Raw genomic sequence first — 26,641 nt, 5'->3', positions numbered from 1 at the left:
CCAGAGAAGTCTGTAACTCAAAAAGTCTGTAAGTCAAGCCGTCTGTAAGTCAAGGGTCCACTGTACTGTTGTTTTTCCAAGGAAGCCACTCCTGCTATGTCCAAAGCACTAGAGTCTCAGATTAGTCATTAGTCACTGACTCTGCTGGCTAGGGCCTGGTGGGAGTTGCAGTCCAACAACATCCAGAGACCTTCATTTTGCCACCCTACTATATACCCTTTCTCCTTTCTCACCAGCAAGACAATATATGTGAAATGACGTGGTTTTCAGAATCCATGTAGAATCCAGCTTTTTGTTCTTGCTTTTGTTCTGTTTTGTTGTTTGGTTTTGAACCACGCTTTGGAATTCAGATTTCTTTGACTTCTGGTTTCTCTTTTTCTAACTAGCATAAGTGGCTCATAAATGGAGCATGGAAGCACCTCGACTCAAAATCTGGATATAAACTCCCAACAATTTCATGTGTCAAATGAAGTTACCTCAAGTAATTAATAATTAGTAATTAGTAATTAAACAATTATCCACTGGATAGAATCTTGTTGGCAAATGATGAATGTAAGGGTTCTGCAGTCAGAGCACTCTGCATTTGCTGCCGTGATCTGGAGCTTGTAATCATATAAGCCAGGGATCTTTCTCATGAAAACAATGGGGTTTCCCCTAGTTCAAGGGGTTAGTGGATTCCCCCTTATGCAAGCAGCAATGAAGGAGAAATCATTCCTCAACAGACTTTCCATGTCTGAATTAATACACGACAGACTACAGTACAGTATTTGCAAATGTTCCAAGGCCTGTGGAACTGGGTAAATGCTCCACTTTCCTGTTTCTCAAAAGTAACAAAAATAGTTACTTTTAGTTAGCTCTTAAAAATCTAAACATTTCCCATTCATGTTCCCAGGCACAACTCAATCCAGCACTTAACCATAAGATATTCCTTTGCTACCACATCTATGGAACTAAAAAAGTAACTAGAAGTTATAGAAGCAACGTTCTCCTAGTTAAGCTACAAGTTGCATCTTCATTACAGGAAAGCAAATTAATTTTATGCAACTAATTACTTGGAACTAGTTTTATTTTCTGGCTAGTGCAGACTACCCTGGGACAGAAAAGCAAATAGACCAGAGGTGTAACCAGTCAAAGAGCCATCCGTGCTACCAGCCAAAAGATATTTTGAAGCTATCCTGTTTTCCCCTTCTTAAAAGTATTTTCTGTGGTAGGTAAGAAAGGCTGGAAGAAAAGGTGAGAAAACACAGAAAGATTACAAACAAAAAGCAACATCATCTGAGCCCTAAGTAATACTATTTGAATAAGGCAAGGTAATTGTACACTTTGGTTGGAAGCATTTGTGAAATAAGGTAATAGCCGATCATCTGCAAGCATGAACAGAGAACAGACTCCATCAAATCTTCTGGACAGAACATCAGAAACCCACAAGCCATCACACTCAAGCCCAAAATAGAAACACAGATGGCAAGCTTTCCAATGCACCCCATAGTCTGCACTGGAATATAGAAACAGCTTTGCTTTCTTCCTTTCCTTCTGCAAGCTGCTTCTTAAAAAAGAAAAGTGGGGGGAGAATGGAGGACAAAAACATCTTTAAGGGCTTGTAGAAATGTTCTGTACAGTTCTAAAAGACCAATTTGCATTCCACTCACTCCAGAAATCTTAAGTAGTATCACTTACGGCAGATTATTTTAAATTTACTTGGTTAAGGCAACACTGAAGTCACTGAACTGAGAGAACATAAAATGTGCAAACAGGCCTAGGGTGCTGCCCCAAATAAAGCAGGGCTCCATGGTCCATTTGGCTGGGTACTGTCTGTTCTGATCGAGAGGAACTGCAGATCTCTCACAGAGAGCTTTCCGAGCCCCATTAGAGCTGGCTGAGATCTTTGGAGCCAGGTAAAGGTAAAGGCAAAGGTTCCCCTTGACATTTAGTCCAGTCGTGTCCGACTCTAGGGCGTGGTGCTCATCCCCGTTTCCAAGCCGTAGAGCCAGCGTTTGTCCGAAGACAGTTTCCGTGGTCACTTGGCCAACACAACTAGACACAGAATGCCGCTACCTTCCCACCAAGGTGGTACCTATTTATCTACTCGCATTACATGCTTTTGAACTGCTAGGTTGGCAGGAGCTGGGACAAGCGATGGGAGCTCACTCCGTCGCGTGGATTCGATCTTACAGCTGCTGGTCTTCCAACCTTGCAGCACAGAGGCTTCTGTGGTTTAACCTGAAGCGCCACCATGAGCTAGAGTGGAGCTAGAGATCCCTGCAAAGGGATGAAACCTGAAAATTTCTGCCTGCAAAACATGTGCTTTGCCACTGAGCTACTGACTCCACTAACCTGTAGATCTATAGCAGAATCACAGAATAATGGAGATGGAAGGGGCCTCTAAGGCCATCAAGTTCAACCCCCTGCTCAATGCAGGAATACAAATCAAGGGATATCTGCCAGGTGGATGTCTAAATTTCTCTTGAATGCCTCCAGTGTTAGAGCACCCACCACCTCTTGAGGTATCTGGTTCCATTGTGATACTGCTCTAACAGTTAGGAAGCTTTTCTGGCTTCCTATAACTTGACCCCACTCTTGCGTGTCCTGCACTCACAGACAATACCCTCCCAAGTAACCAAAGGCAACACCATCTGGACACCAGATCCTGATCAGGAGGAGGCAGAATGCAACAGAAGGAGAATCAGCACAGGAAAGGAGATCAAACCAAGACATGCGTCTTTGGTGAACAGCACCACAGGTTTCTTTGAAGTGAGATGATAGCTCTGCCTGCAGAGAGTCCAAGATTCAATAAGCCCACTGACCTATAGTTCTATTGCTATCCAAAGGCATGAATATCCAGACATCCAACATGATGCGTAGCCAAAAGATGATGCAAGATAAGAAGAATGCAGGTCTCATCTTTGGTGAGCAGTTATAAAGGAGTCTTTGCAACAGGACTACAGGTCTGCATGCAAAAGATCACAAATCAACCCCTGGCACCTGCAGTCTTTTGGGGTTTTTTTTAAAATTTGAAAGTGGAGCAAGTAATGCAAAGGACCTAAGCTTGAAAGCATGGAGAATCACCACCGGCGAGACTGGATCATACTGGGCCAGAAAACAATATGGGGCTAGACAGACCATAGTTTGTTTTAGTACAAAGCAGTCTTCTATGCACTGCTGCCTGGATAGCTCAGTGAATTAGGGATCTGGCTGCAGAGCGAGTGGTTAGGAGTTCAGTTCCCCATGGTGCCTCTCAGAAAAAACATTCCATGTAGCCTTGGGCAAGCTGCACAGTCCTAGGATGCTCCCAGAGAAAGGGAATGGTAAAACACATCTGGGTACCCTCTATAAAACCCTGCAAAGAGTCGTCAGTCAGAAATGACTTGAGGGCACACAGTAATAATTATCAGAACTCTATGCAAAATATAGAAAAGTTAGGCTTTGGAATTCCTCTGTCAGAATGGGGAAATTCCAGGAGCTGAAGTCACAAATGTCCCTCTTCTAAAATGTTTTTCTGTGCTCCCTCTATGTTCATAAAACTTTAGCTAATCAATCAAACCACATATTTCAGATGAAGCTGTTAAAACAATGCCATTTTCCCAACCAGCAGGTTCGAATTACACTTCGTTATTCTTTCCCCTCCCAGATAAAGTAGTGATCTTTTTTCAACAAGAAATAAATAGAAAAGGAAGACAAAGCAAAAAAACCAACAATACCCAACAAACCAAGAGCTCAATACTCCTATCAGAAGTCACTGATTTAGAATGGCAGTCCACAATGTAGAAAGATAATCTGGCACACAACACATCAAGGAGCTATTATTGTAATAAATGAATACCATGTTGTATTATCACCTGTTTGTGCCTTCCTTGGATTTCAAAACCAGTTGGTTGATTTTTTCCCCTATAAGACCAACAGACCAGAACCTACATTCTTCATTTTATTCTAGGTACCTTCCAGTGTAGAGAATTTTCCAGTTGTGAAATGAAGGTGAGGGAGGCAGGGGGGCAACAGATTAAGAAAAAGAGCAATTCCTCCCCCCCCCCCACTCCTCTACAAAAAAGCAACAAGCACCCATGAGCGGGAGTAACACTGATTGATGGGTGACGCCCTGAATGTCTACTTTATGTTATGTATAGATAAGTTGATTCAAACTTATGGCAACCCCAGTCATCATCATCTTGGAACTGCAGAACTGGAAGGGACTTTATGGATCCTTGAGCCCAGCCCCTTGTCAAGGAAACCCAGTGGGGAATCGAACTCGCAACCTCGATTTGAACCACTGAGCTATCCAGCAGCTCAGTTTCAAAGTATGTAGAATGTTTAAGGAATGGGTTGTTTCCTCCCCCGCTTCACTGCCACCCCGACCCAATAAGTGATGGATTTGAAACCAGCTCTTGGGGGGGGCAGAGAGCCCTCCTCCAACCATTTCTCCCCTAAACCACAGTGGCTCTTTTTCAAACCCAGGGGTGGATCCTTCTTCCTTAGCGTTTCCTTTAATTGCAGTTCTCTTGCTTCCACGGCTGCTCGCTGGCAGGATGATGGGAGTTGTCGTCCGAGCGAGCGGGGGGGGGGGGCCGCCGGTGCATCTCGGCGCATCTTCCCCAGCCATCAGGGGCGGCGTCAAGGGCGCCTTTCCTTTCCTTTGTAATCGCTGGGGGAGGACCGCAAAAATGCAAAGCCAAGAAAGACACACACACACCGCATCCCATCCCACCCCCCAAGGAGAAGGAGGAGGAATAGGAGGAGGGTTACCTGGAGAGGGAATCGATACTCGGCTGGCGGGTGGCGGCCGGCGCCGGCTTGGAGGCGAGGCTCTCGCAGCTGGCGCTCTTCTCCATGCTGGGTCCCCCCTTTGCGCGCCGCCGACGACGACCGGGCAAAAGGGAAACGGGGCGAGAAGGAAGCGCGCCCCAGGCGGCAAGGGTGTGTGTGTGTGTGTGTGTGTGTGTGTGTGTGGTGGGGACCCGCTGTCAAACGAGTGGGGAACCGAGAGAGGGGCAGGAAGCTGCCATCTTTCGCCCACAGTGCAATGCGCAAGGCGGGGAGGTGTGATGCTTTGGCGCCCCTCCCTCGCTCTCGCGGCCCCCCCTCGCCCGCCTGCCCGCCCCCGGTTGGCGGTTCCCGCGCATCCTCCTCCTCCTCCTCCGCCTCAGCAAAACCCGGGCGGGATGGTTGTGGGGGGGGGGGGAAAGATGCCATGCAGGCTCGACTCGACGAGACCACGAAGGAGAGCAGTGCTCGCTGTGTGCCTCTCCCCAGCTTAGGTGCCCTGGGGTGTGTGTGTGTGTGTGTGTGTGTGTGTGTGTGTGTGTGTGTGTGTGTGTGTGTGTGTGTGTGTGTGTGTGTGACGCTGGGAGTGCAACAGGTGAAGCCCTTCCCGACGAGCGCTCTCCCCGCACTCTCCTGCCTGTTGAATTTCTGCCTGAGCTGGGGGTTTGCAGGCCCTGAGCAGGGCTGCTCACGGCACGACTTTTCTGAGGTGATTCCCAAACCCGTAGGGGTTGCTGACAATCCGAGGCCCCGTGAAGAAGGCACAGGATGACCATCATCTTCTTGAGGCTGACATAGTCTCAGTATGGCTTAATCTGGGGTTTAGGAATCCGGGTTGCGGACATTGTTCTTTCAGACGGTGCCTTCCTGTGTTTTCCCACCACTCCTTCAGCCTTTTTTTCCCTTGCTATTTCCCCCATTCAGGGGAAATGGATGGGAGAGCTGAGGGCTGTTTAATTGTTTAGCACAGTTGACAGAAAGGCATAGCACTGCATCTCATTGTACTGTAAGGGCAAAGGACATTTAAAAAAAGGTCCAGTATGTGTTTAAGAAAAAGCAGACTACAGAACAATTGGCACCACAGCGTAGCTTTTTAATTTTGAGCTAAATTATTTCTTCCTTCTTTCCATTTATATCCCGCCTTGAGTGAGCTCAAAGGTAGCGTAAATGTCTCTCTTCCGATTTCTTCCTCACAGCAATCCTTTGAGGTAGGTTAGACAGAGAGAGAGACACACAGAGAGATTGGCTTAAGGTCATCCAATGAGTTTATGAATGGAGTTCTTGAACCCAGCTCTCCAAGTCCCATTATGATAGTTAAATCACTACATTACACTGGCTCTTCGGTCTGGAAGCACCCTTGAAATGTTTGAGTCTCCTATATAGGGAAGGAAAACGACAACAGCAACCAGAAGAAACCATGGGGGAAAACACGGGAGGATTGCAAGGGGAATATAGTCTGCAGTGGTGTAGTGGACCCACGGCACACGGGGTTGAAGCCCTGGGATTTTCCGAGTAGCAGGGACTTTGACACCATCCACAATTCCATTTAGTCTTTAAACTTAGCCCAGGGCTCTCGGTAACTAGAAAAGAAATGGATTTCCCCAGTAACAGTATATTCTTGCAAACTATCCCTGCTTAATGTGTTTTAAGATTTTGGTCTTGCATGGACATTAAGAGCCATTAACTTTACCAAAGACCTGCTCTTCATTAGTTTATACAGATGAATCCAGCTGTCTGCATGTTGGGGCTCTGCTTATGAGATAGAGATTACTATGAGTAGCAGACTGCTGATAATTAAAGAGTACCTTTTTGATTTCTCTCTCTCTCTCTCTCTTTGTGTGTGTGTGTACAAAGAAATTAAATTGCATGTATCCCAAAATTTAAATAGAAACTCTTTAATTGTTGGCAATCTGCTACTGATGGTGTGGTCACTCCTACTGAGCAGGCAGAGCTCTGCAACAGGACGTTTTCTGATCCCACTAAAATTCCAGTTTATTTAACTTTATGGCTAGCAGTGGGGTTATGGATATGGGATGGGTTGCATGAACCCATTTTGAATTTCCTGAACTCCCTGAAAATTCTAATATCTTCCCAACACCATTGAAACTAACTGACACACAACCAGAATATCTCAGTTCTTCTTCTTGGCATCATGGTTTGCCAAAAAACATCAAGGGGCATTTTGTATCCAGTATGCTATGTTGGCTGAGACAATAAAATACAGTACTGCAGTGGCAAAAAGCAATAGATTCGTTGGGACAATTCTTTTTTGTCTGTAATATATTACAGACAAAAAAGAATTGTCCCAACAAATCTATCGCTTTTTGCCACTGCAGTATTTTATATATATACTATCCGTGGTTAAATTCAGGTGACATCATCATCATCATCATCATCATCATCATCATCATCATCATCATCATCATCATCATCATCATCATCATCATCATCTATTTATTTATTTATTTATTTATTTATTTATTTATTTATTTATATGCTACCCACACTACCCAAAGGTCTCTGGGCGGCTTACAACATTTAAAATACAATAAAATTTAGAACAATTAAAATACAATTGCCATTGGACCCACAGCTAATATTATTTCAATTATGTTCATTGTAGAACACCTATCCTGCAGGTCAAGTCCTGTATTGTTCTCGTGACAAAATTTGACTTTAGGGGACCAAAATATTCAATCTGGTACAAATATGGTTAAAGGCACATTATTCAGAGGATTTTCACACTCAAGTAAGACTGAAACAATAAAAATCGTTGTGACTTTAAGGCACTGCAAGACTTCATGGGTTTTTGCTGTGAAAGAGTAACCCAGCCAGTCTTATTTGTTACCTAGTTAAGGATAACAATGACAGAGGTTCATATTTAGGCCAGTCAGAGACAGAAGGGAGATTTGTATTTCCTTGAATTCATCTTCTCTATCAGCAGAACAGGAAAAAAGAGAGGAAGCGTGGTATGAACCTTATACCACAAGCACTTTAAAATGCCACAGCATGCATGCTCTGGGGTTTTGGATGGGAGGAGACTGCCTCCCTTAAGCATAATAATAATAGTTAAAATAATATAGTTTTATTGGTTTTTTTTAATCTACAGTATGCTACACTGGGGGGGGGGTTCTCAGAAAGGGGTGAGCATATTTCAAAAACCAGCAAGTGTATAAGAAGAAATTTCAGACAGTACTATAAGCAGTTGCAGATCTCAGAAAATAACACCATCAGAGCAACAAAAAACGCCAATATTAGGAAACAGCATATGTACTGTGTTGATATTAAACATATACTTAGGTTTTTGGTTAATGTTTTCATAATTTTGATTGACTGTGCCTGGTATTTTTGAATAATAATAATAAATCGTAGAACTCCAGAGCTGGAAGAAGATCCTATAGATCATCGAGTCCACCCCCTGTCAAGGAGGCGAAAGTGGAGAATTGAATTCCCAGCCTCTGGCTCCACATTCAGATACTTCTATCCAGCATTTCATATATGCAAGATTTTTCTTTCTTTATGTCTGATATGAAACACTCCCCCTCGCTCCTAAACAAACAAACAAACAGAACCCGATAACTAGAATAAAATACATTCATGAAATATAAAAATTGACATTCTTCTGTCTCTTTTCGAACAAGGATTATGGCAACCAAGTGCCTTGAAGATGATTCTACATTATATCTAATGACGTCCTACCTTTTCTTTTATTGCCTAATCTTTGTATAGCGGTTTTATCCAACCTAATATTATTACACAATCTCATTTCGTTCTAATGGCCTTCTGCTTTACACGATAAAAAAAATGCCATTATTAAACCACTTATCCTACGGCATATGCGCATAGGCTACAAAGTGACTTATGTCTTGAACAAAAGGTCCTTTCCAGACTTTACAAAACAACAACCTTGCCAACTCTGTTGGGGCCTGGAAATACCACTTTAAAAAACAACACAAATTCCTGCATCGCTCAGAATATGGCCGTGGCCACACTGGGTGGAGAATTCTGGCCGGCATAGTCTTCCTTGTTCATTGTTGGTTCTTTGATAGTTGCTTCACTGGCTTGTGTTGTGATCACTTCAGCTGCCTAAACATGGGTTTCATTGCCCTGGTGCCTTAAAATGAGACATGTGCCAAGGATAGTTTGGGATCTACTGGTACACCTATGTATGAGTGATGTGAGTTAAACCCCCAAATTTTCATAGTTCCAGATGCTTTAAATATTCTGGCATCTCAGTGTTCCTCACCTGTAAAATAGGAGTACTACACCAAGGATTGTAGCTGGACAAGACAACTGGGATTCTGCCCCAGGGCACCAAAATGCAGAGGTTGTCAAAATCTAGAAGCCAGTCTATAGGGGAGCGTTAGGAAAATAAACGATCATAGCATCCATCCTTATTCACTTTCCTTTTCTTTCTCTTTTTCTTTTGAAAGCGGATATTTTCTCTTTCCTTTGGTAGGGACCATATTTTCTTTTTCTTTTCTTTCTTTCAGCAGGGAGGGAGACCACAGCTGTGATACAAGGACATCTGCAAGCGAGATCTGAAGGCCTTAGGAATGGACCTCAACAGATGGGAAACCCTGACGTCTGAGTGCTCAGCCTGGAGGCAGGCGGTGCATCACGGCCTCTCCCAATTTGAAGAGACACTTGTCCAGCAGGCCAAGGCAAAAAGGCAGTCCCGAAACCAGCAAAATCAGGGAGCTGGACAGGGGACAGATTGTATTTGTCTTAAGTGTGGAAGGGATTGTCACTCTTGAATTGGCCTTTTCAGCCACACTAGATGCTGTTCCAAGACCTCTATTCAGAGCACGTTACCATAGTCTCTTGAGACTGAAGGATGCCTACCTTTCTTTCTTTCTTTCTTTCTTTCTTTCTTTCTTTCTTTCTTTCTTTCTTTCTTTCTTTCTTTCTTTCTTTCTTTCTTTCTTTCTTTCTGAGCTGGGAGCTTACAACCGTATTTTAGGGCTCAATCAGTAAGAGACAGTTTTTGCCAGCACTTTTGGATTCAGTTCTGACTATGCCAGTACAATATAATGGTTACATTACTGGACACGGACTCGTGAGAACTGGGTTCACATCCACACCTGGTAGGGAAGCTCACTAAGTGACCTCAGGCCAGTCACACCCTCTTGGCCTGGACTACCTTGCAGGGATGTTGGCAGAAAAGAGCCGACTATATTATTTTGAACTTAAAGTAGGACTCCCATATCCACAAGCGTTTGATTTCAAGCTCCCACCGTGGATGCTGAAAACCTGCAGATAATAGTGAATGTTAGTCATAGAATGGTCTCTGGTTCCCTCTAGTGGCCACGTCTGGTAACTACATTGTAGAAATAAATTTTTCTGGGATTTTTTTCTTTTCATATTTTAAACATTTTTCAGACCACAGATAAGTGAAACCACAGATACCACTCCTGTAGATATGGGGGGTCCTATTACATTTATTTATTTATTTATTTATTTATTTATTTATTTATTTATTTATTTATTTATTTATTTATTTATTTGTTTGTTTATTTATTTATTTATTTATTTATTTAAAATATTTTTATCCTGCCTTTCTCATTAAAAGAACCCAACTTATTGAAAGAAAGGGAAGCTATGATATATAAAAATGAATAAATAATTGCTTTTGACAAGATCTGTATTTAGCTCTCCTTATCAAGTGTAGAAGAAATTCCTGTGCTTTCGTAACTTACACACTTTTTTTTTTTTTTACATTTACCAGTGCAGGGTTTGTGGGGTACCACAGAGAAGAGATGGTAGCTTAATCAAGTAATCTTTTGCTGGCTGGGCAATACTGGGAGTTATAGTCCACAGATTTAACTGTTCAGAACTCTGGTTTTCAACAGAAAGGAAAGTTCAGTACTCCTGATTTAGGCAGAATTTCGTCCATAATGTAAAGTTATAACATTATGACATTTCTGCATTATAAAGAAAGCTAGTTGATAATTCACCATCATGCATGGAGAAACTAGGTCGGATGTTGGCAACTTGAGGAAATAAGAGCCAATCTTGATAAAAAGTGGCGGATGTATGAGCTAGGCTTTTAAAAAACCGCACTGCAGTCTTTTTTTCCTCTCCCTTCCACTGAGATGCCATTTTTTAAATTTGAAGGTTATTCCAGGACATGCTGAGTCACGACCTGAATGCATTTCAGAATATCCATATGAACGTTCCAACAGCATTTAAAAAAAAAAAAATTAAAGAAAGATTCTACTTGTTCCAGTAATGTTGCTTGCCATGCATAACTATTACGTTTTTCAAAGATACACTTGTGAGTTGTCTCAAGCTATAGAGCTGTAGAGGAACCATCACATAATTCACAATGTGATGCTGTTCAATTAACGTTAGTGTTCTTTGGTCTCATCCAGCGCCCTCATATCATGACATGCTAAACACTATTGCCAGGGTCCTAACTTCTGTAGGCATGTGTACTGTACATCTGAGCTCTTGACATATACTCTTGGGGTCTCTTGGGGTACATGTAATCTCTGCCATGTGTTTGTAGTGCATATCTGGGGCTGCATTTCATTGAGGCCCAAATGTAATAACCCATGAGCATCCTAGGAACACCCCCCAGCACCCTGACAACAAAAGAAAAAAAGTTAGAATCAAAAATACCCCTTGTGCCTTCTCAGTGATACGAGGGCAGTTTTCTGATGAGCCCCCAGCGCCTCGTGCCTAAATATGATTTTTTAAAAAATGTTTTGGCCACTAGAGGGTGCAAGCAGGGTTTTCCAGTTAAACCCATTTGTGCAAATTTTTTACAAAAAGCTTAACTGCGGATCCTATGAATTCAACATAGGACTCTTAGATGTAAAGTGGCTTGAATGCAATGAATTATATGGAGCAAAGCATTCTCAGCGAAAGGCTTCTTGTAATTTCCAACATCCCTAGACTGGAAAAAGTTTTGATACAGCAGAACTCCAGCAGCTGATCGAGTGTCACTTCAGCTGGCTCTCAGATGTCTTGATCAATTAAGTTTGTGATATTTATTTGATCCAATTATTGGTAGAATCAAATGAAAGGTTAACCATCCAAAACAGCCCTAGTTCAGCTGTTGGAGAGATGGTCATCCCTAAAAAGCAAAGATGTGTAAAAATGATCTCTTACTGGGATCATGTTTAAAACCTCTGAGAGTTGTTGTTGTTTAGTCGTTAAGTCGTGTCCGACTCTTTGTGACCCCGTGGACCAGAGCACGCCAGGCCCTCCTGTCTTCCACTGCTTCCTGGATTTTTGTGACAATGCCAATAGATTTCCAGGAAATGTTCTGCTTTCTCAGCACACAGACACAGACAAGTCATTTTGCAATCCAGCACTTGAGATGTCGGTAAAAAGCTACAGATTACACCTTTCTTTCTGTATTTGTGATTCTCCTTTTGCTTCCAGATTATAAACCACTGCTTAAATCCATTTCAGGAGGAAAATAAAACTATCATGTGATACAAAAATAAAGCCCAACAACAACTGTGTATATTAAGATACAAAAAGGTAAGTTTTTTTTTGTTTCCTCATCTGTATAAAATACAAAGTTTGGACATTACATTTTTATTTCACATGTGTATAAATATAACCCAAAGAATATGTTTTCAGTATTCCTACCAAAATATTACAATTTGTTTTGTACAAAAGTTTACAAAAGCTTTCCATATATATTTACAAGCCAATAGCTCCTGATTCAGTAATGCAACATGTCTGGGCAGTGCATTTAACTGTAACTTAAAAGAAAAGAAAAAGATACATAATGCTATGAAAAATGTAGTTTTAAAAAATCAAACAAACAAACAAGAAACAGACAAGCCAGCTTTTCTCTATTTTGGTCATAAAGGTGCAACTGGTGGACAACATTGCTAGGACAACTTTGATACATTTCAGTGGCAGATGCTAGGCAGTGCTTGGAAAAGTTCTTTTTCAAGACTTCAGTTCCCATAATCCCTGGGCAGCATGGCCATTGGTCATGTCGGCTGGGGAGGGGGTAATGGAGAATGTTGTCTTCCTTCACATTCCACGTTTGGAAGCAGATCAGACCGCCAGTAGAACCTTACCTGATACTGGTGATAGGATAACATACAGATTTGAGGGTAGAAAGCCGATTTAAAGGCTTACATAGTTTTATCTTCTGGTGTCAAAGAACAACTGCATGGTTCAGTAGGAACAGCCTGATGAAAAAACTACCATGGTTTCCCTCTCCTCATCCATCTCACAAGATGATTGTCTTGCTTCATGGCGGTGCCATCCAGCAGCAGGAACTAAAGTTTTTTTTTTTTTTGGACAACGGTTTCCAGAATCCCCGATCCATTTGGGAGATTATGGCAGTAGAAGTCAAAAGCGGAGGTGGGGTGTTTCCTCCCCCCCAAACTGGACAATACTCTGAACAGATGCTATGGAGGGAGGCATTGTGGGTAATGAAAACAGAAGGCAAGTCCACCCCACCCACCCCTGAAACCCTGGCTATGGCGTTGCCATCAGCATGTTAAGCCCACAGAAGCCCCTGTCGATGTAGGAGGGGAGGGTCTCCCTTGAATCTGGAGTCACTTACAATATATTTGCGAAGGCTTTTACGGCCAGGATCTAATGGTTGTTGTGGTTTTTTTTTGGCTCTTTGGCCGTGTTCTGAAGGTTGCTCTTCCTAACGTCTCGCCAGTCTCTGTGGCCAGCATCTTCAGAGGACAGCACTCTGTGCTCTGGTGTAGTTGGCTTGGGAGTGGAGTATTTATGGCTGTGAGATGGGCCTTTGTCTTTTTCTGTAGATGGGTGATTAATGTGTCTTGTTGTGGGTGTATTGTTGTGCTAAGGAGAAGAGATTATCTGTCACTGTGGCGAAATGTTAGGAAGAACAACCTTCAGAACACGGCCAAAGAGCCTGAAAAACCCACAACAACCATCACTTACAATAGTCTTCCTTAGGAACACTCTTAACAGTGAACCTCCAGAATACTGGCTTTGCTACCCAGGGAAAAGGGGACGGTAGATCAGGAACTCCTGGTAGATCCTTGGATGATTTGCAGCAGCTCACAAGACTTTGTTCAGATGATTTCCATTTGCAATAACTGTAAGATTCCCCTGACTAAATTAATTAGGTGGTTGAAACACAGAGGAAACCCAGGTGGATCTTTTGCATGTGTCTCAAAGGCATCCTTCTGAGGCATCATTTTCTGTCTGGTTCCAGTTGCTGAATCTTAAGGTTGCAGTTAAAAAAAAAAACCAAAAAGAAAGAATATACCTCAACTAGCTTAAAAGCAACCTGCCTTTTACTTGAAAGGATACAATGCATAACTATTCCAAAACTAGTGTGGTAAGAGGAGGGCTTTAGGGTGTGCCTTAAAAAATGGGTGTACCTACCACTCAGCATTCTTTGGAAAGGGGGGGGAACACAGCTATGACTCTCTGATCTTCCTTCCCCCAATAAGGAGTATGAATCTGTCCATTTGTGGATATACACACACTTACATGCATGCACATCTCTCTCTCTCTCTCTCTGTGTGTGCGTGTGTGTGTGTGTGTGTGTGTCTGTGTGTTACAGATAAGGACACACTAGGGTTCTCTGATGTCTGTGCTATATTAAATAGACAAAAGGCAAACCCAGAAACATTCCAGTTATGCTGAAGGCATGGCCCAATCCATGACTATTTAGGCAAAGGAGAATACCACATGCTGGTTTGGAAAGATTTTGGAGAGGAGGGGAGGGCTTTGGAACTGAGTTATCTATGGGGCAAATTATGGTAGTGGAGAGGCTGAATCATATGGCCAGTAATCCTAATCAGAGCATAAGAGCAATTGCATTTCCCTGTTTCTGAAGAACCCCAGTTGCATTCCAATCTTGCTAGCGGTGTGAAGCCAGGCATGCAAAAATGGGCCTTCTGAACTGGAGGGGATTCTTACGTTATCACACTTCCAGAATTGCATAATGCAAGAAGAAATTGACCTATACTTTACTGGAACTAATTAGTCAAACCTCGAGCTGAAGGTCTTTAGTTCTCTCATGCAATTAGCACTCATTCATCAATCTGGTGTGGGCAAACTGCAGCCCATTTTGGAGGGCTCCCAGGCCTCCATGGAATCCCCAAGTCCAGCCCAGCCAAAATCTCTATCCAATCTCTCCTCCTTTTTTGCCCTCCTGCAAAGAGCAGTATTTCTGTTCCTCGTGGTATCCAGGAGTAGAAGTTTATGCAGAGGAGGGTCATAGGATCCCCAGCCACCAGATTTTTTAAAAAGTAGCCTCCTGAAAACATCTGAGAAGGCCTAAGAGGTTCAAGATGGATGCATCTCTCTCTCTCTCTCTCTCTCTCTCTCTCTCTCTCTCTCACACACACACACACACACACACAGACACACAGACACACACACACACACACACACACACAAATTTATTAGTAGAACATGTAACTGGCTTGTGACTAGAGGAGGGACACATCCTCTCCTTGGTCTGTCAGCCACCCCAGGAGTAAAGCAGCTTAATTTCCAACATATTGGACCTTTTGCCCCTTGCCACCACTCAGATATATAAAGGTAAATATAGGGTTACACATGTTGGCTTCAGAAAGCAGGTATTGTGTTTAGATCAGGGATGGGCAGATGCTGATGGACTACAATTCCCAGCATTCCTCTCCACTGGTCATATTGGCTTCAGCCGATGGGAACTGCAGTCTAACAATGTCTGTAGGACTGTGTTTTGCCAACACCAAGTTTAGTTAAATATGGCAATCGCTTTGATTTTGTTTCCCACTGTAAGCCGCTTGGGAGTCCTTCAACCATTTACAGAGCTTCAGATTGGAGCCAGACTTAGTCATGTTTATGCAGATCAAATGAAACTGCTTTGTCATGACTACGTCTGGAATCTAAACCAGTGGACTCAACCCTTCCTCTACAAACAGAGGGGAAACTCTGTATTTTGGGCAAACAAGCAATCATAAACAAATGCCAAACACTATGAGTCTGTAGTCATGAACGGCCTTGTCTCAGGAATGGCCACCTAAGATTTCATCCAGGTTGATATCTTTCATCCAGTCATCATTGCCAGGCTCCGTTTTCAACAAGGAATCAATGAAGTCCGGATCGCTGTTCAGCGCTGGCCCAATATTATCCCCTTGCTGGTTCAGAAAGTCAAACGCTAGATCGTTGTTGTGATCAGTTCCTTGATAAGCCCTGCCAGATGTTTGGTTGGTACCAGAAGGGAAGTGACTGGATGACAAAGGATGTGGTGGTGTCATACCCACTCCAGGCGGATTTAAGTGGGGCACCGTCTGCGCCCGTACCTGGTTAGCCCTTGTGCCGTGGGATTTTGATGTCCCGGCCACTTGTCCATTTAGAGTCTGGTTCATTTGGCTCACGGGTGTCCTTATCTGGATGGTGGCCAATTGGTCAGGAGGCACTGCGGTACGTTGAGGAAACTGCTGGTGGGTAACCGCGCGCTGCAGCAGCTGGTTTGTATAAGAACTCCCTGTGGGGAAGGGGGATCCCACTGCTTTCCGTGTATCCTGCTGCTTCGCTCCTGTTTCTTGAGAGACCCAGCTCTGAGCTCCAGAATTTGAGCTGACCATAACATTGGGAGGTCTTTGTGTGGATGTCCCCTGGTTCAGACTGGGTTTCCCCGGCTGGGAGTTGGTCCCTTGCCCACTGTCAAATGCTGACAAGTTATTGCCTTGCCCAGGTGGTGCTTGGCGAGATGCCGTAGGGTTGTTTTGACCCGCAATGATTTGGTTTGGGTTCCTGTGCTGTGGGACTGGGCCCGCTCCCGAAGACGTCACATTGTAAGTACTTTGTGGACTGCAAGGGATGTTGCCATAACAACTCATGTGATGGCTTGCTGAAAGGGAAGCCATCCTGGTTCCGTGAGCAGTAGACAGGAGATTCGAAGCCTGTGGCGAGAGGCTAGGAGTGGAAATGGTGTTCGGAAAGCACAGGTTGGAACTGATGCTCACAGCAGATGATCCACCTAGAAAATGAGGGAAAGATTTCATCCATCATTTGTTTTGTAGGTAAATGACAGCCCTCATCCCCAAGGTAAAGGTAAAGGTTCCCCTTGACATTTTGTCCAGTCGTGTCCGACTCTGGGTGCGGTGTTCATCCCTGTTTCCAACCCATAGAACTAGCGTTTGTCCGAAGACAATCTTCCGTGGTCACGTGGCCAGCGCGACTAGACACAGAATGCCGTTACCTTCCCACCATGGTGGTACCTATTTATTTACTTGCATTTTTACATGCTTTCGAACTGCTAGATTGGCAGGAGCTGGGACAAAGCAATGGGAGCTCACTCCGTCGCGTGGATTCGATCTCACGACTGTTGATCTTCCAACCCTGAAGCACAGAGGCTTCTGCAGTTTAACCCACAGCGCCACCACGTCCCTCATCCCCAAGAGAAGACAGTAAATACATGGGGAGGAACACAAGGGATGAAAAAAGGATGACCAGAAATGAAAGAAAATATAATGAACCATGTCAGAGGGCTACTAGAGAAGGCACGCCGTTAACAGTTAAGGATGGCAGTGTGGGCCTGAGTTGAAATGCACCTTCCAGGAGTATTTCAACTGCCATTGACACAAAACACCTCCCTGGAAGAAGACAGATCTATAGTGAAATGCAGGAAAAATGTCAAAGAGCCTTCGAGAATCCTAAAGATGAGCGAAGATGGAGTGTGTCGACTCGCCTACAGATGGCCAACACCCTTTTATTCTTGGGCAACTTCATGAGTTGTTTCAAAGGGCACTGTGGTTGTGACATTGGTTTCGTATCTCACTCCAGAGACAAAGTTTTCTCTCTTCCCCCTCTGAATCGCTGGCTATTTTTAGCCTTCTTCCCCCTCCGCCACTCTTAATTTCTACCAGATGGGAAGAAACTGCATTCCAATTAGTGCTGGGCAGAAAGCAGAATCAGACCTTAAAATACCAAAATGAGTGAGTGGTACTGGAGAAATGTGTCAGTTTCTGATTCATGCCCAGGCCTGACAAGCAACACAAGGAGTGAGGCATACAGATGAGAGCCTGCACCACCGTGTGCTTTAAGCAATATCTCCTGAACAGCAAGTATAGACGGATGCATTAATACTGAAACAAAACATCAGCCAGGATTGACTATGGCAGTGCTGATGTTATTATGGTGCTTGGTCATCTTCAGGCCCACCCTGGGCCATTTTTGTGCTTCTGCTTGTCATAGCAGTGGTGGAAACGAAGCACCAACAGACGTAGCAAGTGACCTGAACCAAGACGTGGGCAGGGAAGGAATAGACAGGTAAATAGGCTCTGTCTGCTTTCATTTTTTGCCCAAATTATGTTGTGTAAGTTACACCTGCAGAAGGGCAATGGTGTCACTGGGAGGGGAAGATTTTTAGTAATTAAAGTCTGCATTCTTCCATCCCACTGGCTGACCAACTTCCAAACGATCTGTTTCACTCCATGGAAGCCATGGAATCTGCAGGACTGAAGGAGGAAGTGTTTAATCACCTAAAATCTCCCATTCCTAGCAACATCATCTTATGGCAGAGACTTTTGGTAGTTAAAAACCTCTTCCTTTTGTCCCTCAGTTCCCACACAATGAACTGCTTAGGTAATGAGACAAAAATAGGAGGCCTTTAATTACTGAAAATCTGCCCATTCCAGTGATATCATCACTCATTTGCAGGCATAACTCATACAACAGGATTTTGGCCTTTTCAAATGTACATGCAAAGAAGTAGACTTCCTTCCTCCTCCTCTTTGTGCTGTACTACTGCCTTTAACTCATACAATTTTTTTCTCAGATGGATTTTGGCTGTAGAAGACAGCTTTATGTGATTCTATAACCATATCTAGACTCTTTCTCCTGTTGCAAATGTCTCATTCTGTCAGGGGTGTTATTGATGGTGCGTAAGAGAGATGGTTCCACTGTTCTGAACAGGCCATCTACCTCTTCTGCTGGCCTTCTGTTGGACTTCCCCAAGACTTCAGTTCCTGGGCAGCCCAAAGGCAAAGAACACATCTGTGAAGGGACAAGGATGGAGAGGCTGAGGAACCATGGGCCCAGGAGGAAGGTGCTAGGGCAGCTGGTGGGCAGGAAGGAGCAGGTGGAACCAGCTGGGAGGGGGGAAGAAAAGAGGAGGAGGATGGGGACCAGCCGGAGGCCCTCAAAGAACAGCTGCCAGTCTTTTGTGCCCTGGAGGAGGACGAGGGCAATCTCTTTATCCTGGGACCCCTGCACCACAGCGTGGATGACTTTTATCTGGAGCTCAGAGTTGGTGAGTTGGGTGTTGCAACCCACTGTGCTCGAACCAGTGGGAAGGCAGTGCAGACATCCCTCCACCTCACAGCTGGGGTGTCCAACTCTTGAGTCAGAAGTGATTCTGGAGGTGACACTGCCAATGCCAGCACTTGGCACAGCTGGCTCCAGAGGAGGAAGGAGCAGGTGTGGCAGGAAGGCTGGGTTTCCACTCCGGCACACCAGCTGTCACTTAAGGACAAAGCCCAGCTGCTGGGGTTAGTGACTTCAACTCAGTCCCAGCAGGAGGCTACTGTGGACCTGGGGCCAGCATCTGCAACCAGGACCCAAGGCTTAAGGTTGGCAGGACGGACGTGGGGATGAAGGATCTCGGTGACCTTGTTTAAGATTACAATAAAACCTGGCGTACCTGTTAACCAGCCTGTCAAAACAATGAACCCATGGCGGAGGACTTAGCCCCACCACTCCAAGCATAGGCAGTGAATTTTAATTTGTCTCTAGAGGTTATAAGCTGTGCAACAACACAGCGCCCGATTCAACCTGTTATTCATTTTAATGCCTATACATGAACCTGGGGTGTGAGATCATTAGGAATTTTGGAGTTGAGTACCACCATTAATATGCCATCAAGATCTTATTGTTTGAGACAAGTGAGACACTGTAAGGTGCAGACACCGTGTCTGGGTGCTGCAATTGTCTAGGTAAGTGCCAATAAACTGAAGTGGGGTTCCAACCAGGCAGAAGCTTTGTAGATTAAAGGTTCCCTGGTCCAGGGAAATGATCTGTCTGAAGCAGCAGGTGTAAATACTGGGAGTGCTTCTGGATTTGTCTCTCTCTAGAAGGCCAGTTGGACTCCATAGTTCACTGTGTTAGCAGCCAGCTTAGATTAGCCCATTAACTATGCCCTTCCTGGACAGGGACAATTTGGTTGCATTAGATCACACACTACAGTGGTGCCTCGCTTAACGATTGCCTCGCTTAACAAGGAAATCGCTTGACAATTAGGTTTTTGCAATCGCAAAATGATGGTTTAAATGGGAAAAATCTGCTTCACGATGATCGGTTCCCTGCCTCGGGAACCGATTTTTGCATTACAATGATCTAAAAACAGCTGAATGTCGGGTTTCAAAATGGCCGCCGGGTGCACAAAATGGCTCCCCGCTGTGATTTAGGATGGATTCCTCACTTTACAGGCAGTGAAAATGGCCATTCCTATGGAGGATCTTCACTGGACGGTGAGTTTTCAGCCCATTGGAATGCATTGAAGGGTTTTCAATGCGTTTCTACGGGCTTTTTTAATTCGTTTAACGAGGATTTCACTCTACAGTGATTTCGCTGGAACGGATTATCCTCGTTAAGCGAGGCACCACTGTAGTAATTTGTGTTCAGACTACTGTAATGTGCTGTATGTGGAGTTACTTTAGAAGACCACACTGGCTACAGGCAGTGCAACATGTGGCAGCTAGACTGCAGGGACAAAGTACAGAGGCCATAAACGTGTTTTAAAGGAATTTTACTGCCTGCCCCAAATCTTCCAGTCTGAGTCTCCCAACACCTTGCCACTACTTTGAAGCCCCCTGCATCTGACACATGCTCTATTCCAGTGCTTCCCAACCTTGGGTCCCCAGATGTTCTTGGACTGCAACTCCCAGAAATCTTGGCCAGCAAAGCTAGTGGTGAAGGCTTCTGGGAGTTTTAGTCCAAGAGCAGTTGAGGACCCATGGTTGGGAACCACTGCTTTAATTGCTAAACCACGCTGGCTCTCAGAACACATGTACATGTAGCCTGTAAAAGGGCTGTCAGTTCTGCAAACTCAAAAAAAAAAATATAAGTGCTTAGATGTACTCGGTTGGGCCAATGGCAACAGATCTAATTCTCTCTCTGTGTCTCCTGGGAGTCTAAATAAGACTTGACAAGCTTAGCTTCCAAAAGAGTTATGTCTGTATGGATCTGAGTTTGCAAACACATGTATTTTTTTTATTTTTTTATTTTTTTTATTTATTGTATGTTCCATTCATATTTTCTCAGCTGTATGCCTTAAAAAAGGTAATATGTGGGGAAGACATGACACACAAAATGGGATTTCTGGTTATGTTACCAAGCCTCAGTTTCTCTGAAACATCCAGGACCTGGTGCAAATTACAGTATTGCTTGTTTGTAATTAAGCACTCCATGCTTTGTTTTTAAAGGGAAGCCATAGGGAAATGGTCTTAAGTTATTCCAAGGTGCCTATTATTTCCTATTTATAAAGTTGCTTCACCCTTTTATTTTCTGGACAAGTCCCGAATCTGTCAGCCACCCAGACAAATTCCAACAAAAAGAGGCAGACGGATTTTCTATCTTTGGATCCGCTCTAATTGATCTCTCTATACATAGAATGTTCACCGATACTCTAACAGCTTGGGGGGGGAAGAGGGGAAAGGTCAATCAAGTGATATCAAAAATCAATGGAGCTTCTGTGAAAGCAGGGGAAGACTGGGCTGTTGGGTGGGGTGGGGGGGAGGAACTTCTCACAGAAGGCCTGGGGACAAGAAAAGCTTTGTGCTTCAAGTGGAATTAAGGCACAGGGGAGATTCAAAGATGGAAAGGCTGAAAAAGCTAGAAGCTGAAAGAACCTGACTAAAACAGGAAAAGAATAGAACGGAAATCTTACACAGACCTCCAAGACAGGGGAGGGAGAAAAGGGCTAAACTTTACAAATTTTAAACCGCTTGATTCTCTGGCTGCAGTTTTCTAGCTTATTTTTTGTTTTTTAAAGTGGTTCTTACCTGAATACTGGTGGGACTGCTGCATGTTGACCTGATTCCTTCTTTGGTCTTTATAATCTGGTGGTGGCCTTGTGAGGTGTCTATTCAATTGATCTTGAGGAGTTATCTTCTCCTATAGGATTAGAACAGAAAGAGAAATAGGCCGCTTTGATTCATCCCACAGAGATCATTGTGAATCAGTAGGAAGATGGGTGAGAAAAACACATCTCCCGCTCATAAAGGTCCTTAACCTGGATCTCCTCTGGATACATTTGATTACTGAGCCCATCAGGTCCAGCCAGCAGTCCACTAGTTAGTCTGGTGGGAAGAGGATGATAGTTGTAGCCAAGCATATCTAGAGAGCCCTGGATGGGGCAAGGTGGATGCTTCTGAGACACAGATGCAGCAGTTCTTTCTCTGTGCTCCATAGGGTGGACAAACAGCACCCCCCTCAATGGTCCTTCTGTCCTCCCCAAGCCCTCTCTTTTCTCTCCCAGCAAGGAAAAAAAAAGGTGGAATTCCAGCTTGCCTGAAACCTCCAGAGGTGGAAATACACGTTTTGTGTTTCAAGTGGAATTAAGGCACTGGGGAGATTCAAAGATGGAAAAGCTGAAAAATCCTCTGCACCATTTAACACCCCCAAATGACCTTTTCTTGAAAAAAAATCACAACAACAACCCTAGACTTCTGGCCACTTGTGGTTTCAGTTTTTAAATTATCAGCATCTTAGAACTTCAGAGCTGGAAGGGACCCTATGGATCATTGGTCCAGCCCCTGTGAAGGAGGCCCAGTCGGGAATCAAACTCCCAAACTCTGCCAGCTACCCAGTAGCTTTGGTACGTTTCAGCCCTCTTGACAGTCTCTGTGACTCCTTGGAGATATAGCATAGGTCCTGGGACTATATGGGCTCAGAATAAATAATGAAAAAGGTTGCTTTTCAGTTGTGATCTAGGGAAAATGCTGCCAGTGGATTTATACTTAGCAATAGGACTTAAAACTGATTTTTTTAAAAAAACCTCTTTCTTTCTCACTCTCTCGCACACAAAACAAAACTGATTCTAATATTTCTTACAGTTACAGTGGTGCCCCGCTTGACGATGACCCGGCTTGACAACGAAATCGCTTTATGATGACTTTTTGCGATCACTATAGCAATCGCAAAACCATGTTTCTATCGGTTTTTTCGCTTTACGATGAATCATTCCCTGCTTCGGGAACCGTTTTTTCACTAGACAATGATTATAAACAGCTGATCGGCAGTTTGCAAAACGACTCCCTGCTGTTTTCCGGACCGATTGTCTGCAAGACAGGGATCTCAAAATGGCCGCCCTATGAAGGATCTTCGCTGGACAATGAGGTATTTCCCCCACTGGAACGCATTGACCGGTTTTCAATGCATTCCAATGGGGTTTCCCCCGCTTGACAACGATTTTGCTTAACAGCGATTTTCCTAGAACGCATTATCGTCGTCAAGCAGGGCACCACTGTATCTCAGTAATATTTACTATGCTTATATAAAGCAGCCCACTATTACTATCCACAGTGCAAATGAAGAACAAAGAGAGGGGGGCTGGCATAAAGCCATCTGATAGAGGTGAGAGCTGAACCAGGTAGGTCAGTGGTTGTAGCCATTAAGATGTATTACCCACGTGAAAAACATTGGCAAAGTTGTTCTGACCCAAAAAAGGAGGAAGAAGAAGCCCCATCACCACCAAAGAAAGTGGCAGTGGTTGCAGCCAGCTTACAGGAAGTGGCTAGGAACTAATTTTCTGAATCCTGCAGCTCTCCTTCTGTTTTCATCTCAGCAAAACTGTCAAAATGTGTTCACTCTCCCTATAGAGGGAAGGCATTTTTCTCTCCAGCTTTGCAGTCTGGACACAAGGAGGTTTTCCAAGGGAGGGAAAAAAAGAGAGAATGTCGCTTGAAGATATGCAGAGACCGTGCCCACCCGGGTGGTCCTTAGCATGTTGCCAGCATCTGCTTTAGAAAGGAAATGTAACTCTCGGCTGCCTACTGACAGCGCGGCTGCCCTGGAACCTGCTTGCTTTGCGGCTGAAAGGACAAACCTCCCACTCGCTTTTGTCTGCAGCCGTGTGTCAAGCTGCTAACTTGCATTACAAAATCGTATCACAGGGCAGGAACTGGGTGGCGCTGGGTGGGAGAGAGGCAGGCCTTTGCTCAAAACAACCGGGGCTTCACAGGTCCCTGGATCCATTCCAAACCCACTCCCTCTGCCAGAATCCCTGAGCAGTTTTGGAAAGAGGTACGGGGGACACACATGCTCTCTCCAGATCTCACAGGGCTGGATTTGGATCCCCCAAACCTTTCTCTCTCTCTTTTTTAAATCTTTTCATTTATAAAGTCTCTCCCAGTTCTCTGGGAGATGCTTTATAAATGAAAATAATTTTTCTCTGGGAGATGGAGGCCAATTTAAATGTGGTTAGGATGTTGTTTCTGTGCTGTTTTTATTATGTTATGTAAACCGCCTCGAGTAGACTTTGTCTAGGGGGGGCGGGGTAAAAATCTAATAAAAGTAAAAGTAAAAGTAAATTTCACCCTGTTTCAGACTCCCCACAGACCTATTTCAGGTTCAGTGGGTAGGACATCTTTTCCAAAACTGGAAGTTGATGAAGTCAAAGGGACGTTAAAGTCAAAAGAAAAAGGAAGGGGGGGTTACCACAGCACAGGGACCCCCATATTGAGGGCAAAGCTTGTATTATGCTCACACCTTAACCTGTGCTTCATCTTAGTTAGAGATGGGCACGAACCAGTTCATCCGGTTCGTAAAGGTGGGATGCGGCTGCTCCCTTCCGCTGCCTCCTCTGGCTCAAACAGCCATTAACCAGATCCCAGCTTCTTTGTTTTAACCTCCTCAGTGAATCTCTCAGTCAGGAGCAAGAGCCCAGACTTCTCTGCCCTTCCCTTTTTGTTTGAATGGGAGATCAGCGAAGAGGGGAGGAGCAGAGAAGTCTAAGCTGTTGCCGGGACTGGAAGATCAGCTGAGGAGGTGGAAAAAACAAGTAAACTGGGCCTGGTGAGTGGCTGTGTGAGGAGGCAGGGAAGGGGAACAGCCGCACCTGTGCTGCCACCTTTATGAACAGGGACAAACCCATCACTAATTGCAATTTATCCACAAAGCAGAATCATTCAACATTATGCACAGTCAAGGTTTTTCTGTCTAGCCCAATACTGCCTACTGTAACCACAAGCAGTTTTCCAAGTCCTCAGAGGACCTTGGAGCACCTACTGTACAGTGGTGCCTCGCTTAACGGTGATAATCCGTTCCAGGAAAATCGCCGTTAAGCGAAAACAAAAAGCCCATTGAAACGCATTGAAAACTTTTCAATGCATTCCAATGGGCTTAAAACTCACCGTCCAGCAAAGATCCTCCATACAGCGGCCATTTTCGCTGCCTGTCTAGCGAGGAATCCATCCCTAAACACAGCGGGGAGCCATTTTATTTACCCGGTGGCCATTTTGAAACTGCCAATCAGCTGCTGAAAAATCATCGTTTTACGAAGAATCGGTTCCCGAAGCAGGGAACCGATAATCGCAAAGCGAATTTCCCCCATTTAGACCATCGTTTTGCGATTGCAATTGCGATCGCAAAAAGATCGTCATAAAGTGGATTCGTCGTAATGCGGAGCAATAGTAAAGCGAGGCACCACTGTATTACCTAATCAGGTGCAGTCAATGATTTTTTATTGGGGGGCAATCAATCCAAAATCACTCAGATTATGGCTCAGCTTTCAATCTGGCGATGGCAGAGACTATGAGCATGCAAAACATGTGCTCTGCCACTGAGTTATATGCCCTTAACCCAAGCTTGAACTGTGGCCCAAATCCTATGGCTGATTTATATGTGCAGAAGGAAAACTTCAAAAGTCTTGGTGGCAAATTGCTGCTCATTTACAAGTCATTCATTGCACTCCTGTCCATGCGCTCATTAATGCAACCAAGCCTATGTCAATGTATGGCAAATCAATGTCAGATCTTGCTGTATTTTCCCTTATACAAGGAGGAATCAGCCATAGGATTCTGGCCTGTATCCTCAGGGTGATCCCCAAATTTCAAGCCAGAGTGGGCAGCCCTGGTCCAGTCATGAACTGCCTATGATTACTGTTTTTGAACCACATGATAGTCAGCTTCTTATAAAACACAACTGGAAGGCTTACCACTTCTGTTATCATCTGTTGTTGTTGTTGCTGCTGTTGCTGCTGCTGCTGTTGTTGCTGTTGTTGTTGCTGTTGCTGCTGTTGCAAAAGGAGTTGCTGTTTGAGCTGCTGATTCAGCAGTGCTTGCTGGGGTGAATTTATGTAACTGCTTCCAGCATTTGGATTTGTGCAAGTGCCAGCACTGGAACTGGGACCTGCGTTTTGGCCTATGACAGGGTGCTGATCCTGTGAATTACCAAAAAAAAAAAAAAAAAAACAAAAAAAAAAAGGAGGAAAGTAAAAAAAAGGAAAAGGTATGTGTGTGAAAAGCCTTGCAGACACACAAGAATATAAAACCAACACCCCACCTTCTGAAGACTGATTAAAATATAAACCCATCTCTTTTGAACTGTTCAAGAAGCTAGAGAAAGTTGGCAGAGAAAACTGATAGAAAAATTACAGGGCTGTCCCTGCGGTTGCAGTGGAAAATCTTGGCGTTCTAGCAGAAGTTGACAGAAGCTCAGAAGAAGCAACTGGGTTGCCCTGGGAACCATTTGGGAAGCTGTCATAACATTTTGTAGACATCAGTGTGATTTAGGTAGCAACAACTACATTAACAGATACCAACAAAGCAACGAGTATAGTACAGTGGTTTCCAAAAATAGCTCCCCAGATACTGTTGGACTACAACTCCCAGAAGGTCTAACCAGATCATTAGCATCCTCAGATTTCATGGCCAAAACATGACCAGCAGGGCTTTGGGATGTCACAGGAGTAATCTTTGTGATTGCC

The 26,641-nt window shown here is 44.2% G+C and overlaps 2 protein-coding genes across 3 annotated transcripts in view; both read right to left on the bottom strand.

The window, feature by feature from the left end:
• Nucleotides 1-4,971, bottom strand: part of MTMR2 (myotubularin related protein 2) — a 43,076-nt gene extending 38,105 nt beyond the window's left edge. Inside the window, exon 1 of one of the 2 annotated variants that reach the window (XM_020809372.3) lies at nt 4,738-4,971. In XM_020809372.3, the coding sequence (XP_020665031.2) occupies nt 4,738-4,823 (86 nt within the window). In that variant the 5' untranslated portion in view covers nt 4,824-4,971. The remainder of the gene's footprint in view (nt 1-4,737) is intronic. The other variant, XM_072993612.2, reaches the window with a different exon arrangement.
• Nucleotides 4,972-15,131: 10,160 nt separating this feature from the next.
• MAML2 (mastermind like transcriptional coactivator 2) overlaps nt 15,132-26,641 on the bottom strand; it is a 191,116-nt gene continuing 179,606 nt past the window's right edge. Inside the window, exons 3-5 of the mRNA XM_072993611.2 lie at nt 25,871-26,095; nt 21,717-21,828; nt 15,132-16,693 (exon numbers count right to left, since the gene is read on the bottom strand). Coding sequence (XP_072849712.2) covers nt 15,717-16,693; nt 21,717-21,828; nt 25,871-26,095 — 1,314 coding nt within the window. The 3' untranslated portion in view covers nt 15,132-15,716. The remainder of the gene's footprint in view (nt 16,694-21,716; nt 21,829-25,870; nt 26,096-26,641) is intronic.

The sequence above is a fragment of the Pogona vitticeps genome, chromosome 3 (assembly GCF_051106095.1).
Source record: "Pogona vitticeps strain Pit_001003342236 chromosome 3, PviZW2.1, whole genome shotgun sequence".
In the NCBI taxonomy this organism is placed as follows: Eukaryota; Metazoa; Chordata; class Lepidosauria; order Squamata; family Agamidae; genus Pogona; species Pogona vitticeps.
This window is presented reverse-complemented; position numbering and strand designations above follow the sequence as displayed.